Source organism: Halichoerus grypus, chromosome 5 (genome assembly GCF_964656455.1).
Source record: "Halichoerus grypus chromosome 5, mHalGry1.hap1.1, whole genome shotgun sequence".
NCBI classification, from domain to species: Eukaryota; Metazoa; Chordata; class Mammalia; order Carnivora; family Phocidae; genus Halichoerus; species Halichoerus grypus.
This window is the reverse complement of record NC_135716.1, coordinates 158,931,823-158,947,526: the sequence shown is the minus strand read 5'-3', so window position 1 is coordinate 158,947,526 and position 15,704 is coordinate 158,931,823. Positions and strand designations below refer to the sequence as shown.

Below are 15,704 nucleotides of genomic sequence, written 5' to 3'. Positions count from 1 at the left end.
AGTTAACTACAGATACTGAGGAAAGTTTTAAAATGTACATTTCTAGGCTACTGAATAAGAAAAAGATCATCAAAGTATTTGCTATGAAAACACAAATTAACAAAACTGATCCAAAAAGTATGGAAAAGGTTGAGAATATCATCCAACTTTCCCCTAAAGAAGGTGCAGGGCCCTGAAAGCGATTTTGCACACCTTCAGAGAATGATAATTATGGTATTTAAACTGTTGCAGAGCAGAGAAAAAGAAGAGATTTTTCTTGATGCCTTTTACAAAGCCAGCAAAACTTGACAAATGCTAAAAACTTGACAAAGAACACAATAAAAAAAAGCACTAATCTCTCTTGTAAATGTACATGGAAAGAAATAGTAAAATATAAGCAAATTAATTCAGCAAAGTATTAAAAGAATAATACACTCAAATCCAGTAGGGTATAATCTGGGAATGCAAAAAGAGCTCACATTGAAAAACCCATGAATAGAATTCATCGTGCCAATAGGTCAGAGGAGAAAAAACATGCAGTCATCTTGAAAGATGCTTAAGAAGCATTTTATAAAATTAACATCCATTTCTGATTTTTTTTTAAAGTTCAGTAAAAAGTGAAAGCATTATATGGCCAAGTGGCTAAAAGCACAAGGTGTCTACTTACTAACTGGGTGACTTTGGACAAATCACTTATGCTCTCAGGCCTCAGTTTCCTTATTTGAAAGATGATTATCCTTCTATTTCAATGAATGAATGTAGAAAATCATACTGCACAGGGCCAATACCAACCACAGAGCACCACTCAATCAGTGGAAGCTTAGTATTTTTATTAGTAAAATGGAAACAGCATCTCCTCAACAGGATTTTTAAATCCATCTATATCAAAACAGGATTGTTAATATGAAATACCAGATAAAAATCTCATATCACATATATTATACAGAAGGGATTTTATAGTAGATCGTTCTAGATATGGATATAGAGATAGAAAAAAAATGTGGAAGGATATACTCCAAGATATTAATAGTTGTATAGCTCTGGGTAACAGGATTATGGGTGCTTTTTTCTTTTTCTATATTGATTTTTTTTAATGTAAATGCAATAGCAAATGTTAAGTCACAGTAGAGATAGTAAAAAACAGAACAAAACTGTTATTCCAGAAAACCAGACAAATTGGAAATCTCTCCCAAAAGGCAGAGAAAATAGATTAAGAGTTAAAATGATAAAGGGTGTGACAAGATTTGAGAATCAGAAAATGGATGTACAACCTAAGGCTTAGAGAGATTCCTAGAGAGACATTGGAGCTATCAGAAATTCTAGTCAAAACAGTAACAGAAAAAAAGTTCTTTTCCAGGAATAAAAAACTGTGTGCAGATCAAAAGTTTTACTAGGTACCAGCCAAACTCAATGAAGAGAGATCAATATTGGTTAAATTTTATTTTCACTAGTAGGTGAAAGAATTATACAAATACACACGCCCAAGCTACTTACACAAGAATAAAAATCACCCTGGCCTCAGACCTCCCCGCAACACAGCTGCCAGAAAACTGGGAAGTAGAGTCACAAACCAATCACATCTCAGATAAGAAAAGACCCGGAAACCCTACCACTCATTTATCTTTCTTGCAAAGGACACTTGAAGGATTACTTGAAGGTGTACCCCAGCCGGGCGACAGACAAATGAAAAGTCAGTTTCAGGAACTGGGGAAGGTGTAGCACGAAAGGAGTGTAGGTCTTCATTTCCTCATCTCTATTCCAGACTCAGAAATGTGACTGCTACGGGTTGACCAGTGACTTCTGGCGTCCCTACAGCCTGACCCTGCTGTGCCTCCTTGCTCTTTTCCAAGACCAGGGAAGAGGGTGACCGATGCGGCAGGGATGGAGGCTGGGGGACACACGACAGAACCCCTCTTTCTGAGACAGGAGAGGAGGAGGGACGATTCTGCTCTTCTGGCTGAAATTTTTGAAAAGGGCGGGCAAAAGATTGCGGGGCTGTCCGCCTCTGTCCCCTGGGAGAGTGTGGTGCTGGGGCTCTCTGCCAGGTCGGGAGCTGGGGCGCCCGCTGGCTCCCGCAGACCCTCCCCCGAGACGCCCGCCACCGCTCTGGCCCCGCGGCACCGAGTCACCCGCGTCCTCAGTCCCTCCCCCGGGGCCTCTGGGAAGGGCCGGCCGTCGGCGGGGGTCCCCGCGGTCAGGGATGTTTGCTGGGGGGGGGAGGGCGGAGGGCGGGCTCGCCTCCTGGAGAGACGCGGCGGGCGGCCTTACCCCCGGGCCCCGTGGACACGGTGACCTGCGCGTAGGTGGCTCCCGCGGCTGCAGCCGGGCCCGACACGCCGTTGAGCGCCGCCACGCGCACGGTGTAGCGCGCCCCGGGCCGCAGGTGGAGCAGCGTGGCGGCGCGCTCCCGCAGCCCCGCCTGGCGCGGCACGAAGGCCACGCGCGGCCCGCACGGCTCGCACGCGCCCCCCGGGCCCTCGCGGCCGCAGCGCAGGCACAGCAGCGAGTACGTGACGTCCGAGCGGCCGCCCGAGTCGGCCGGCGGCAGCCAGCGCAGCCTCAGCGCCAGCGGCGAGCGGCTCAGGCTGTACTGTAGGTCCCGCGGCGCCGACGGCGGCCCTGGGGGGCGGGGGGCGCCGTCAGCGGGGGGCGGGGGGTAGTGGAGGGGGAGGGGCAGAAGGGGGCGTGGGGGGGTGTGGTGCGGAGGGCCGGGGTGGTGTGGGGCCAGTGAGGTGGGAGGAGGGGAGTGAGGGGAGGAGAAGGAGGATGCACGACGGAGCACGGAGTGTAAGGGGCAGGAGTCCCCCTCCTGGCTGGGGCGCAGGGTGAGGTGACGGCGGGGGTGGGGGGGGTAGTCCACTCACGACCAGTCAAGAAGCCTGACCTCACCCCTCGGTCTCGGGACTCTTGTCCTGGTTCTTCCAACCGCAGGCCCCGGCCCCCACCCCCACCCCGGGCTCCCCTCCCTCCGGCCCGCCGTCTGGGTCGCTGGTCCCCATGCGCCCCAGGCTCCCCAGTGCAGAGCCCCCTGCCCTCGGCAACCCCTCCACCAGGCCTTTCCGGACTCTTCCCCCCCCCCCGCCCCCCGCGAACGCTTTCGGGAGGGGCACTCACGGGTGCAGGAGGCCGAGGGCGGCTCGGTGGGCGAGCGCGCGTAGCTGTCCTGGCACACGCAGAACGTGGAGGCGTTTTCCAGGGCCCGGCTGTGCTCTGGGCACGGGGAGCAGAGCAGCCGGCGCGAGGACAACTTGTAAAACCCTGGGGGACAGGCTGCGGGGCGAAGCCACGTGAGGAGGGGGTCTCCTCCACAGCTTCTCTCTCCCCCATTTTCTTGCCTGCCCCATTAGGGTGAGTTTATGTCCTGGAATTGTGCCGGGAAAGGGGGTCTCAGCTACTCCAGCCCTGACCCAACAGCCCGGTACTACCTAAGCCTTAGTAAGTGCTTACCGTGTGCCGAACACGGAGTATTTTACTTTTAGTAATTCATGTAATGCTCACAACAGCCTGTGAGGTATGTACTTTATCCTTATTTTTAAAATGAGGAAATTAAGGCTCAGAGAGGTTCAGTAACTTGCCCAATGTCCCACAGCTAGTAAGTGGTGGGATTCCAACCCAAGCAGACACCATGCCACCCTAATGCCCATTGGAAGAAAATAAGCCCAACTCTCTAGTCTTGATGTGAGGCCAGAAGAGAGGTGCCTCCAAGGGGTGTGTGACAGCTCCCCAGGGACAGACACCCACAAACTCCTAGTTACACACACACACACACACACACACACTCTCACACTGTTGTCGGAGCCCATCCTCCCACCACTAGCATTTGGGGTTCATCATCACAAATCCTCAACTGACACCCTTGGTTGCAGGATGGAAGTGGAGCCAGCCAGGTGGAGGGGAGTAGACAGGAGGAGGGTGAAGTTTCCCTGGTTCTAGTCTTGACACCCTCCTCAATGACTTTGCTTCTCTCACTTCTCTGCTTCTCTCACCTCACCCAGGACATGGGTTGTTAAGCGCACAGGCTTTTGTATCTGGACAACCTGGGTTTGCAGCTGGGTTGTACTGCTTAGTTGCTGGTGGCCTCAGGCAGATTGCTTGACCTCTCTGAGCCTTGCATAGAATACCCACCTCAAAAATGTTGGTGGGGGACTAGCTGAGATGAAGTGTAAGCTGCTTAGCCCAGTGCAGACAACATGCACACTACAGTGGTCGTAATTACTGTTCCTCCATCACAGGCCTGAAGTGGAAACTGCTAAACACCCACTTGAAAAATTTTCTCACCAGCTGGGCCAGGCGGGAGGGAGGCCGTGGCTCCTGGCCCCTCCTCTGGGAGTTTGGGTGACTCTCACATTGTTCCCTGCCCCCACCCAGCTGGCCTTCTTTCTAGTTTAGCTGGTTCTGGAAGGCTGGCGGCTCTCCAGCCCCAAGAAGACACTATACAACAGAGGGGATGCAGACGAGCCCTCAGGAAGAATGTTCCATTTGAGGAAGAAGGGAGTAGGCTGAGGGTTTCGATCTGGAAGCCTTTAGGCTTGGGAGGTTCCATCTTGCTGAGTCCTTGGGCAGCACAGCTTTGAGCAGGGTCTCTGAAGCCCCAGGGGCTTTGGAACTATCTGCCTTCAGAACAGAGCATGGGACTCACTAACATGGTGGTCTGGTGGGCAATAGCAGCCCCCACTGGGACTCAGGTGGCCTGGGTTCCCCTGTTCGCCCCGCCACTCCCTATGCCTCTCTGGCCTCAAGAAACCATCAGTCAGGTGGGGATAAAACCATGGCCTGCCAACCTCCGCTGTGAAGTCAGAGCCGGGATCTGTTTGCAGGGTCTCACAGCGGTCGGAAAAAAGGACCAGGGGCTCCCTTTCTCTGCATGTTTGTGGACATCTGCGGTCCCAGAGATGTGTGTCCCAGCAGAGACAGCAGTGGTTATCTCTACTTTGACAGGCTCCGTTTAGAAGAGGTTTGTGTTGAGGGGCAGACTCATGAAGCCTCCTGACTCCCGGCCCCTCCCCCTCTTCCTCAAGGTCAGAGTCAAGTGTCAGAGATCACCTAGTTCAACTCCACTGGCCTGGTCCTCCAGCAGCTTTCCTAGCAGGAGCCACAGTCTTTGCTCAGAAATGGGGAGCCCACCTTCTTCTGTGCCTCTGCTGAATGGCACTAGCAGTGAGAAGGGGCTTCCTTATGTTGAGTCCAAATTAGCCCCCCTGTCTGTAATCCCCCCCTCATGCCACCCTGTGTCAGGGCCTCTGTGTCCCCGTGGAGACTTAGCATGTCTGCTTGGGTCACTCTGCTCCAGGGCAGTCCTATAGAGATTTGAAGACACATGTTGTACACCCTGATTCCCCACCCCACCTCCCCAGGGAAGCCCCCAGTCTTTAATTCCTCCAGTGGCTGGGAGAGGGTAAATAAAAGAGAGAAACAAAAGGGAGAACACCTTTGTTCTATCCCCTCCACATGCGTCTGCTTTAGAGAGGGCTCTGTACTTAGCTGTAGAAGGCACTGGAAGGCCTTCACTGTCTAAACACAAATCTGACCATCTCACTTCCCTTCTTAAAACCCACCACCACCCCACCCATGCCACACTAAACCCTTTCACACCTCTGGCTCTTGTCCGATAACATTTTGCTCCCCTTTCTCCTGGCAAACTGCTACGTTTCTCCAGACCCCAGTTCAAATTAATACCTCCCTTGTGAAGCTCTCCCTGGCATTCTCCCCAGCTCCCTACGCCTCAAGACAGCTGACACCATTACAAGTGGCTTTTGTCTAGTCTCAGCTTAAGTCAGAAGCGGGACTGGGTTCCTGAGTGTGTGTGTGTGTGTGTGGGTGTGTGTGTATGTGATTGCATGATTGCCCACAATGTGTATCCAAGCCCCCTCCTCCGGACCCTGATCCATTCATTGGATGATTTTTTTTAGCACCTACTGTGAACCAGGTGCTCTGGAGCGAGGCTCTGGAGATAGAGTACATAAAACAGACCAGGATCCCACTGTCCATTGGCCCAGATGCTCTCTCCCACCCACCTCACAGGGAGAAGAGAGGCTGTCAGTTGGTAATTCCCTCAAGGTCTGGCCATCAAACCCACAAACCTCCATCTACACCCACCTTCCCTCTCCTCCTTCCTTCCAGGCCCAGAGGAGGGGATGGGCCACCTCCTGTTGAAGGCCTCCAGCCCCTCCTCCTCCACTCTGGGTCCAGCTCCTTCTCCTCCTCCCAGACTATATTCCATCAGTCACATGGCTCCTAATTCTTACATCACTCCTTCTCTACCAGGTCTTCCTAGTGACAGAACAAGGGAGTGGAGCAGTAAAAGTGGTCCATTTAGGGTGCAGATAATAAGGGAATTATCTATAGAGTATTAAAAAACAATAAAACTGGGGCACCTGGGTGGCTCAGTTGGTTAAGCATCTGCCTTCGGCTCAGGTCATGATCCCGGGGTCCTGGGATCGAGCCCCGAATCGTAGGGCTCCCTGCTCAGTGGGGAATCTGCTTGTCCCTCTCCCTCTGCCCCTCCCCCTGCTTGTGCACTCTCTCTCTCACTCTCTCTCTCTCTCTCAAATAAATAAATAAAAAGAAATATATTTAAAAAAACAATAAAACTGGCTAAAACATGGCCTGATCTTTATTAGCAACAAGCATCAGCAATTCTAAACCATGTCAGTAATAAAATATATCCCCCTGGGGCAGACTGCTCCCACCACGCCCCACTTGGTACCCCACTGGCTCCTTCCTCAGCAGATAAACAAGGCCCCTGTCTACAGTCAAAATCTTCTCTCAACCCAGTGTCCTCTTTAAGATACCACCCCCTCCCCTCGCCTTTCAAATCCAGCCTTCCAGGAGTTGTGTACGTTCCCTGACTCTAGCTCCACATCTTCCTCCATCCCCCAACCTACTGCAGCCTGGTCTCTCTCTCTCTCTCTCTCTCTCTCTCTCTCCATTACTCTATCTCTCTGTTGCTCTTGCCTGGGCCACCAAGCAGACACTATCCAAACCTCTCCTTACCTGAGTGCTTACCAACACTATAAACTGGTCCTTCCTGGACCCCTCCATCTCCCCGGGCTGCCATGAAATCATACTCTTCTGGATCTCCTCTAACCACTGATTCTTCCTCAAAGTCCTTCTTTTGGGGCTTCAATTCTTCTATGTATGCCCCCTTAAATACTGCTGTTGTGTGAGACTCCATCATTGGCCCTCTTGCTTCTTACCTCACCTTGGTCTGTCCCAACCATACCCATGGCTCCAAATAGTACCTATGTCTCTGTTGCTGAGCTCCAGACTCACTTTCTAGCTACCTCCACTTGAACGCACCACAGACACCATAAATTCGATGTCCATCAGTGTCCCGTGTTCTCTACCCCAGTGAATGATCCTCTGTCCATTCAATCCTCTAGAAGCATACAAATCAAAAAGGACTCTTCCCTCCTCCCATGTCACATGGTCACCAAGTGCTGTGGATGTGTCTCATTATCCCATCCATCCTCCTGTCTCAATGATCTCTGCTACTACTACCTCAGTTCAGACCTTCTGCTCTTTCTTCTGGACCTCTGTGCCATCTTTTTCTGGCCTTTAATCTTTCCTTCCCCCAATCATTTCTTTGTAATTACAGCTCAAGTGATCTTGTGAAAATATAAATCTGAACATGTCAGATCCCTGCTTCAAATCCTCCACATCGGTCTACAGCATAAAGTCTAAGCTCTTTATTCTAACGTTCAAGGCCCTTCATGATTTATTTCTGCCCCTCTCCAGCCCCATCACCTCTCACACCCCCAAATGCCCTCTGCTCCTAGCCCCAAACATGCCTCCATGTTTCTGCAGACAATCTCTCAACTGAGAATGTTTTTAGCGGCCTGGAAGAAAGGCCTTCTCACCGTCTTTCTCCACCCTTAGAATTGGCTTCTCCCTTTGCCAGGCTTCCTCAGCTCTCTGTTGATATGTATCACATGCTATGGTAACCACTCCTTCACCCAGTACATTTCCACTGAGCACCTACCACATACTGTTATGGACACTGAGGCTGCTGAGACTGATGCAGCCATTGCCTGAGGTCAGTTCCTAGTCCAGTGGTGGAAACACACGTAAGTAGATCACTGCAGGGGCGCCTGAGTGGCTCAGTCGGTTAAGTGTCTGCCTTCAGCTCAGGTCATGATCCCGGGGTCCTGGGATCGAGCCCCACGTCGGGCTCCTGGCTCAGCGAGGAGCCTGCTTCTCCCTCTCCCTCTGCCTCTCTCCCTGCTCATGCTCTCTCTCTGTCTCTGTATCTCTGTGTCTCAAATGAATAAATAAAATCTTAAAAAAAAAAAAAGTAGATCACTGCATACCATGGGGTGAGTGCAGAAATCAAGGTTGCAGTCAACTACACTTCAATTTGAAAAAAAAAAAAAAAGCAAGAAGTAGAGGTTGCAATGTGTGCTGGAGAGCAGAAGTGGATCCTAACCCTACTTAGAGAGTTCAGGAAGGTTCATGCCTCCAAGTCCCTTACTAATCCACAAGATCCCCCCAAGGAAAGAGATGATGACATCATCTAAATACATATAATGAACCCTCCTAAATGCATTTGGTAAGTTCTCAGTTCATATTGAATGGACGATTGAACAAAGGAAAGAGAGTAAGTTTAGTCATTTCTTCCTCTGTCTTCCCACCACTATATTAATCCCTCTGTTAGATCATATATCACCTTGTTGTGATTTTTAAATTTTTACATTTTTCATCTGTAGAGCTTCTGAAGAGTTGAGACTATGCCTGACTCATTTCTGTTGTCCTGGCATCCAAAAGAGGTTGTAGCTTAGAAGAAGCATCACTTGATCTTTCTACATTAAGGGCATGCATCCGTACCCCATCCTTACCCTCAGTCCTCAGAGCCACAGGTCAGGGAGAAAAGGAGAGGTCTGGTCCTGGTGCCCACACAGACCTGAGAACCCACCAGGACCCGCACATGAAGGGTCTCCCTCAGGGGGCACAGTGATTCATAGATCAGAGAGCTGGGTGGGATGTTAGTAGTCATCTAGGGCAACCTCCCGATCTCTCTCTCTCCAGCTCAAGAAAATCCCCCTGCCAGCCTCTGATTTGCATATCATCAGGGAAAGGGTGCTCACTCTTTATAATGTAAACAATCCATTAGCTAGTAGAGGTGGGTTGCTGTACCGTTCTTCCTTATGCCTAAGGGAGGCAGCATGATGTAATAGAAAGAACTTGGCCGTTGGACAAATCTGGATTCAAATCCTGGTTCCCCATTTACTAACTTTGCAAGTGAGATGTTAATCCCTCTGAGCCTCCGTTTCCTCATCGGCGAAATAGGGATACTGGCGACTTACTTTATGGCCGAGAATAAAGGAGACGTCTTTTGTGAGGTGCTGATCATAGTGCCTGAAATACAAGCCCCTAATGTCCCCTTATACGAAGTCAAATTCACCTCCCAGGAACTTCCCTCAATGGTCCGGGCCGGACTCGCTGGAAAGCTCCACAGAAGGTCAGGACTCTGCGTTCCACAGCCCACAGCTTCTCCACTCCCCCTCCTGCCCCTTTCATCTACCGCACGCTCTCTCCCCATTGCCACCTGCGCGCTACGCTCCCACGTCACACCCCCTCGTCCGCGGAATACCTTCACAGATGTCACCACGTTCCTGGAATCCCGCACTGCAGCTGCAGCGGCCCACGGGCACCAGCCACTCACCATCGGCGCCACAGTGCATGCGCGGGGGGCTGCCGGGCTCCCCCTCTGAGTGCGCCACGCACGTTCCGGTCACCTCCACCAGCGTGGAGAAGGCGCTCTCGGCTGCGGTGGCTGGGAACGCCGCCAGGCCCCTCACCGTGGCGCGGCACTGCTTGTAGTAGACGCGCACGGACACCAGCGCCACGCATGCGCCCACGTCCTGAAAGGCCAGGTGGAAACCCCGCCGGCTGAGCGGACCGATCTCGCGCACCTCCGTGTTCAGCTTCATCTTGCGCTCGCCCAGGTCGCCCTGCGTGAAGCTCTCATCCGCCGCGATTGTATCGATCTTGCGGGGCCGGCTGCCACCTGCGCGGGGACGCCCGCGGCCCAGGTCAGCCTCTGTTTCCAGGTAGTAGACGTTGAAAGTCTCCTTGCAGGTGCCGGCGGCGCCCGGGATGCTGCTGCAGTCGCGCAGCGTGAACTGCAGCTCCACGAAGATGCGCTGCCCGCGGCCACGGCTGATCCAGCCAGTTTGCAACCAGTTGTCCTGGTTGGGCTCCAGCACGTTGCACACCTGATATGTGCGGATGGGACGGTCATGCTCGTCCACGCCGCTGATCTCCTCCCACTGGGGAGGAGAACAAAGATGTGGGAAGCTCAGAGCCAAGGCGCCCCCAGGAGGTCGAGCCCTGGCGGTGACGAAAACCCCCTTCCCCATCATCGCGCATTCTCTCTCCCCCCACCTCCGGCCCCTGAAATTATAAAAGATGCAGAGCTGGGAGAGACGTTGGAGAGAGACAACGGGGCCCAATCCATAATTTTATAGGTGGGGAAACTGAGGCTCCAGAGAGAGAGAGTGATTTGACTGGATATGAACGTCGAGTTAGCAGCAGAGCTGGGAATGGTGCGTGTAGTCTCCTGGCTCCCCACCAGGTGCCCACTCAGTGACCAGGCTGCAGTCACACAGCCACATCTCCCACCCCCACCCCTAGTTTCCAAGCCTCTTTTAGGATTTTAAATCTTGCTTGTTCTGTCAATCCATCAATCAACAACACTGCTTAGAGGATCTACTATGTGCAAGGCATTGTCCAGCATTGGCTCATCTAGATGATGCGTATATTTTGCTAGACACAGCCAGTTCCCCCCTCACTATCTTTTTTTGCCCCCCTTTTCTTTTCTTCTTGGACTGACTGAAGACTCAACGTTTTCTAATAGGCCACTCTGGCTTGAAGCCAGTGCTCCTGGAGACCACGTGCTCTGAGGAGCATTTTATGCTGCTGTAACCACAAGGAGCTAAAGGATTTGAGTCCCAGACCACCAGAAGATTCCTGGGACAGGGAGGGAAAGGTTACACTTACCCCATTACTTGGCAGTGCAGTCCAGCCCAGCTCAGCCTGGGAGGCTTTGGAATCCAGGAGGATGACTAGGGAGAAGGAAGAACAGAGATGTCAGAAAACCGGAAGGTCAGAAAGGTGGGAGGGAACCTTTTGTGAGTTCACTGTAAATTTGCTGAGGGGACAGAGACAAATTTTTCCCACTCCATACCTTACCATGAGAGGGTGGGGTGTGAGTAGCTCAAGTCCAGAAAGAGGTAGCCACAACGATTAGGGAAGGAGCCTGTATAAGTTTCCTGTAGCTGCTGTAACAAATTATCACAAACTCCCCGGCTTCAAATAACAGTAACTTATTCTTTTACAGTTCTGGAGGTCAGAAGTTGGAAATCAGCTTCATTGGTCTGAAGTCGGGGTGTCAGCAGGACTGGCTCCATCTGTAGGTTCAGAGGTTCCATTTCCACTAGAATTTTTCAGCTTCTTGTGGCCACCTAGATTCCTTGGCTTGTGGCCCCCTCCTCCATCTTCAAAGTGCTTCTCTCCAATCTCCTTCTGTGATCAAGGTGCTTTCTCCTCGGGCTCTGACTCTGCCTGCATCCCTCTTACAGGAACCATTGTGATTACATCGAGGCTATCCAAATAATCCAGGATAACCTCTCCATCTCAGGATCCCTATCCACATCTGCAAAGTCTTTTGCTGTTTAGAATAACATTCACAGGTTCTGGGGATTAGGATGTGGACATATTTGGAGAGTCATTATTTAGCCTGCCACAGAGTTCATGGAAGTACTCTAAGACTGGCTCTAAGATGAGAGGGGGGTGTCAGTGAGCCCCCCTCCTGCCTCCCTGGGCTCCCTAAATTATAGCTGAGTGTCCAGAAGAGGGAGAACATGAGCATATTAGAGGATTTCTGCATACATCCTGAATTCACTCATACTCAGGGGCTCTTCTGAGTTCTGAAGTCACCAGGGATGGAAGAGACTTGAACCTTTTCAGTTTGACTCCCAGGGGCTCTGGGAAAAATGAGTGGAGAGACTCTGCCAGCAGCAGCAGGAGAAATAAAAATCTCTTCTCTCCTCTGCTATCAGTATCAATCCCAAAGAAGCACTGGTCTGGACGGCACAGCAGCAGCTCAGAGACAGGAGCCCAGGCTATCCTGAAGTCTTGGAAGATTACAAAGCTGGAGCTTAAACAAGGGGGCGGGGCTCCAAGGTAAGGGTCTCTAAGAGGGTTTGGCTCCAGAGGCATGGGCGACTGTAAGCAGGACCACAGACAGCTTCCCGATTTTGGTATAACTGACAGCACTTCGGAATAGCATATTGGAAAGCCTCAGAGATCCGGCGCCCCAACCCCCCGGTCAGCGATTCAGATTCCAGCTCCTCGGGATTCTGCACCTGGATATGACGCCTCTGGATTCAGATGAGTGTGCAGCTTCCCCAAATCCAGAATCAGAGGCAAGACGCGGGCTCTGGTACCTCAGGCAGCCCCAAGCCCAGCAACGCGGACCGAATTCAGCACTGCGGACAGCTCCCTCGCCAGCACGTCGGGCTGCTCTCGGCCGCAGCCACCCCCTTCCCGACCAGCGCTCCACCTCCTGCCTCGCGGTTCGGGCTCCGTCCCGTCGTCCCGTACTTCGATCTCACCTCCACCCCTCCCTGTCTCCTCTGCTCTCTTCATCTCCCCACCCCCACACCTCCCCCCTCCAATCGCTCAGCCTGTCCGTCTCACTGACCCCTGAACCGCCGCCTCTGGCTCCCACGGTTCCTGGGTTCTTTCTTCCCCAGCCTCCCAGGTCTCCAGCCCGATCTCCTCAATGCCCCTCTCTTTTCCATTGCTTAGCTACCTTTTTCTCTGTCTCTTTAGTTCTTTGCTTCCCGCTGCCCGCTGGCTTCAAACCCCAGTACAGACTCCAGTCTCTCTATACGACTCCTTCCCTCAGAACCCCAGTTCTCCAGCCCCTTATCTTCTGGCATCCCGGCTCCAAGAACAGCCACCAGTCTCCTCACCTTCCTCGGCGGTCCCGGGCCTCCCTGGTCCCAAAAGCAACGCCAGACAGAGCGGCATCAGGCAGACCAACAGGCGCAGCGGATGTGGGCCGGCGCCGGTCTCCATGGTCCGCAGACCGCGCAGTCAGTGCGGCGGCGGCTCAAGCCGCGCCAGCCCCAGCACCGCTGAGCAGTGCCCCCAGACCCTAGCGCCTGCTGGGGGCGGGATCTTGCTGGTTACCATCATCCATGGGAACCAATCACTAGGCACCGCCGCGGGAGGTCCACCAATCCTCGCCAGCAGAAGGTGGAGGGGTGGAGTTTCATAGGCCAGGGGCGGAACAGCGAAATGGAGGGGGGAAGGAAGGGGTCCCGCCAATCTCCAAACGTGGGGGTGGGGCAGCGCTGAGCGCTGGCCTGGCTCCTGGGGAGGAGGATGAGCCGTCGACGATGGCCCAGAGCGCAAAACCTTAGCCTCTCATTCCCGAGAAGTAGACACCGTGGGCGTGGCTTAAGGAGGGGTGACCCTCGGGAGGCAGAGACACTTGCAGCCTCTGAGCTAGCCGGGAAGCTCCCTTGTTCCCAGGACTTGCAAGGGATTTTGAAGCCTGACGTCCTGACCCCAAGCTCTGGGGAGCTCTATCTCCCAGCACTTGGCTTCTTCCTATGTCTGCGGCTCCTGGCGTCTCCTGGCTGGATCCCGCTCCCTTCTCTCCCCGCCCTCCTCACACAAAAAACACACACACACACACACACACACACACACACACACACACACACACACACACACACACCGGCTGGAGGAAGGAAGGGGCTAAGCCCGACCCTGGGAGCTACTCGAGAAGGGAGAGCAAAGTGGGAGACGGAGTCCCACCCTATCAGCAACGCTTCCGAGATTGGGAAAACATGTGGACGCCAGGATGGGGTTGGTAGTAGATTTTGCATGAACGATTGGTTCCTCAGGTTCTTGCTCTTGCTGCCAGGACACAGGCAGCACTCTGCACAACTACCCTTTTCCCCAGTCTGCTCAGATCCTGGAGTTCCCCCCTTTGATAATCCGTCTCCGCCCATCCCAGGGGACTGGTGAGGAGCTCAGCGGCGGGGACTCCGAGGCGTCTGCGAGAGAGGCGGACCAATCCTCACAGAGTTCAACCAGCGCTGGAGAAGCTGCAAGGAAACGTGGAACACGACCTCTATCTAGTGAAGGTCATTTATGTGCAAGGCTGAGGGTTTAAGGCGTTGGTGGTGGGAAGGGCTGAAGCCCTCCAGGACGAGGGAGGCGGCTATTGAGCGCCACCATCTGGGCTGAACTTGAGCAGGCAAAGCTCCACCCACCTTGTAGCTTTTCAGTGCTCTTTTCTTGGGGGACCCAACTCCTCTGCTTTTGGACGCTAAAGTAGCTGGAGAACCCTTGAAAATGAATGAGTCCTGTGTCTACATGACCTGCGTGGCTTGACTGTGCGTTTTGTATATCTGTGTTCTTTACCCTTCCAACCAACCCTCCCTGAGTGCCATGCTCTGTGCTGAAAATATCTGGGTGAATCTCTGTCTCTGCCACAGTCCATACCTCCTTGAGCACCGAGAATAATGAAAATTCGTGACATCGTATAATACTGGTCACTTACAAGCCGCTTTCATGTGTCATTTCTGTGTGTGTGTGTGTGTGTGTGTGTACACACGTCCAGTATGTGTATATGCACACTTGCTCGCTCACAGACATACTTGCTGGACAGCAGCAATAAGAGTGGCTGGGAGGAGTTGGACTCCTTTGCCGGTAGAAAGAAAGGTCAGCAGGAGGGGCTGGGGCTCGGACACCGCCGGAGATGAAGCCAGCTGAGGAAGCAGAAGGTGTGGCGTCCGGCAGGTTCTTGGATACAGGCGGGGTCTTTGAAATCAGATCTACCTGAAGAAGGGCTCTTACACCCCCACCTCTTTCCATCCTCATTCTTCTCACGCTCGATTTTCCCCTCCCCCTCCACCCCCAGCGTTGGGAGTTGGTATTTTTAGAAGCTGCTTAGAGACCCAGGACTCCTTTCATTTCAAAATGAGTCCTCACTCCACTACCCCTCACCCTTCTCTTCAAATCCGGGTCCCGTCCCCTATGCAAGTCTTAAGGTGCCAGTCATGGCTTCTTACCTGAGCTCCAGACACTTCAACCCAGAAGTTCTGACCCTTATGTGCTAACACAAAATGCAAACTCCTTGTGAGCCTCGAAAGGATCTTTCAGGAGCCAAGCATATGGGGGAAATTATCTGGGGAAAGCCATATAGGATGCCCCAACAAACCCCTGGCTGTCGGGAGTCTGGTCCCCCCCACCACCACCACCACCATCACCACCACACATACGGGCAAGCTCCTTGGGCCTTGGGGAAATTGCCAGATTGAGACCCTAGCAATGGGGGAAAGAAGAATTGGAAAGAAGAGGAAAAGAATTGAAACAATTCTTTTCTTTCTTCCTCTGAACAATTCATTTATAATAAAACCAGAACGGAGAAGCCTCAGTGTATGAGGATGTATGCAAATCAGCAAGACCTTAAGAGTTACTCCAAGGCGGACCCCACTCTACTAGGTGACTGCGGAATAGACACCTAAGTGAAGATATTCAAAAGGGCCTTAGAAGGAAACTAAGCCATGGCTTACGGTGAACTTTAAGTGCTGGGGTCCAGTCAACCAAGGGCTAGGTTAGATCCTTTCCTGGAATAGCGAGCGCGGGAGTCAGGTGGGGGTGGGGTTCTGGCGCGGGGTTGAACTGTGAGACTTTGAGCCCGA

At 52.7% G+C, this 15,704-nt stretch overlaps 1 protein-coding gene across 3 annotated transcripts in view; it reads right to left on the bottom strand.

Moving 5' to 3' along the window:
- Positions 1-13,229, bottom strand: part of EPHA10 (EPH receptor A10) — a 38,667-nt gene extending 25,438 nt beyond the window's left edge. For all 3 annotated transcript variants that reach the window (XM_036119055.2, XM_036119056.2, XM_036119057.2), the window contains exons 1-5: positions 12,957-13,229; positions 10,978-11,042; positions 9,569-10,247; positions 3,094-3,249; positions 2,248-2,598 (exon numbers count right to left, since the gene is read on the bottom strand). In XM_036119055.2, the coding sequence (XP_035974948.1) occupies positions 2,248-2,598; positions 3,094-3,249; positions 9,569-10,247; positions 10,978-11,042; positions 12,957-13,062 (1,357 nt within the window). In that variant the 5' untranslated portion in view covers positions 13,063-13,229. The remainder of the gene's footprint in view (positions 1-2,247; positions 2,599-3,093; positions 3,250-9,568; positions 10,248-10,977; positions 11,043-12,956) is intronic.
- Positions 13,230-15,704: the final 2,475 nt, after the last annotated feature.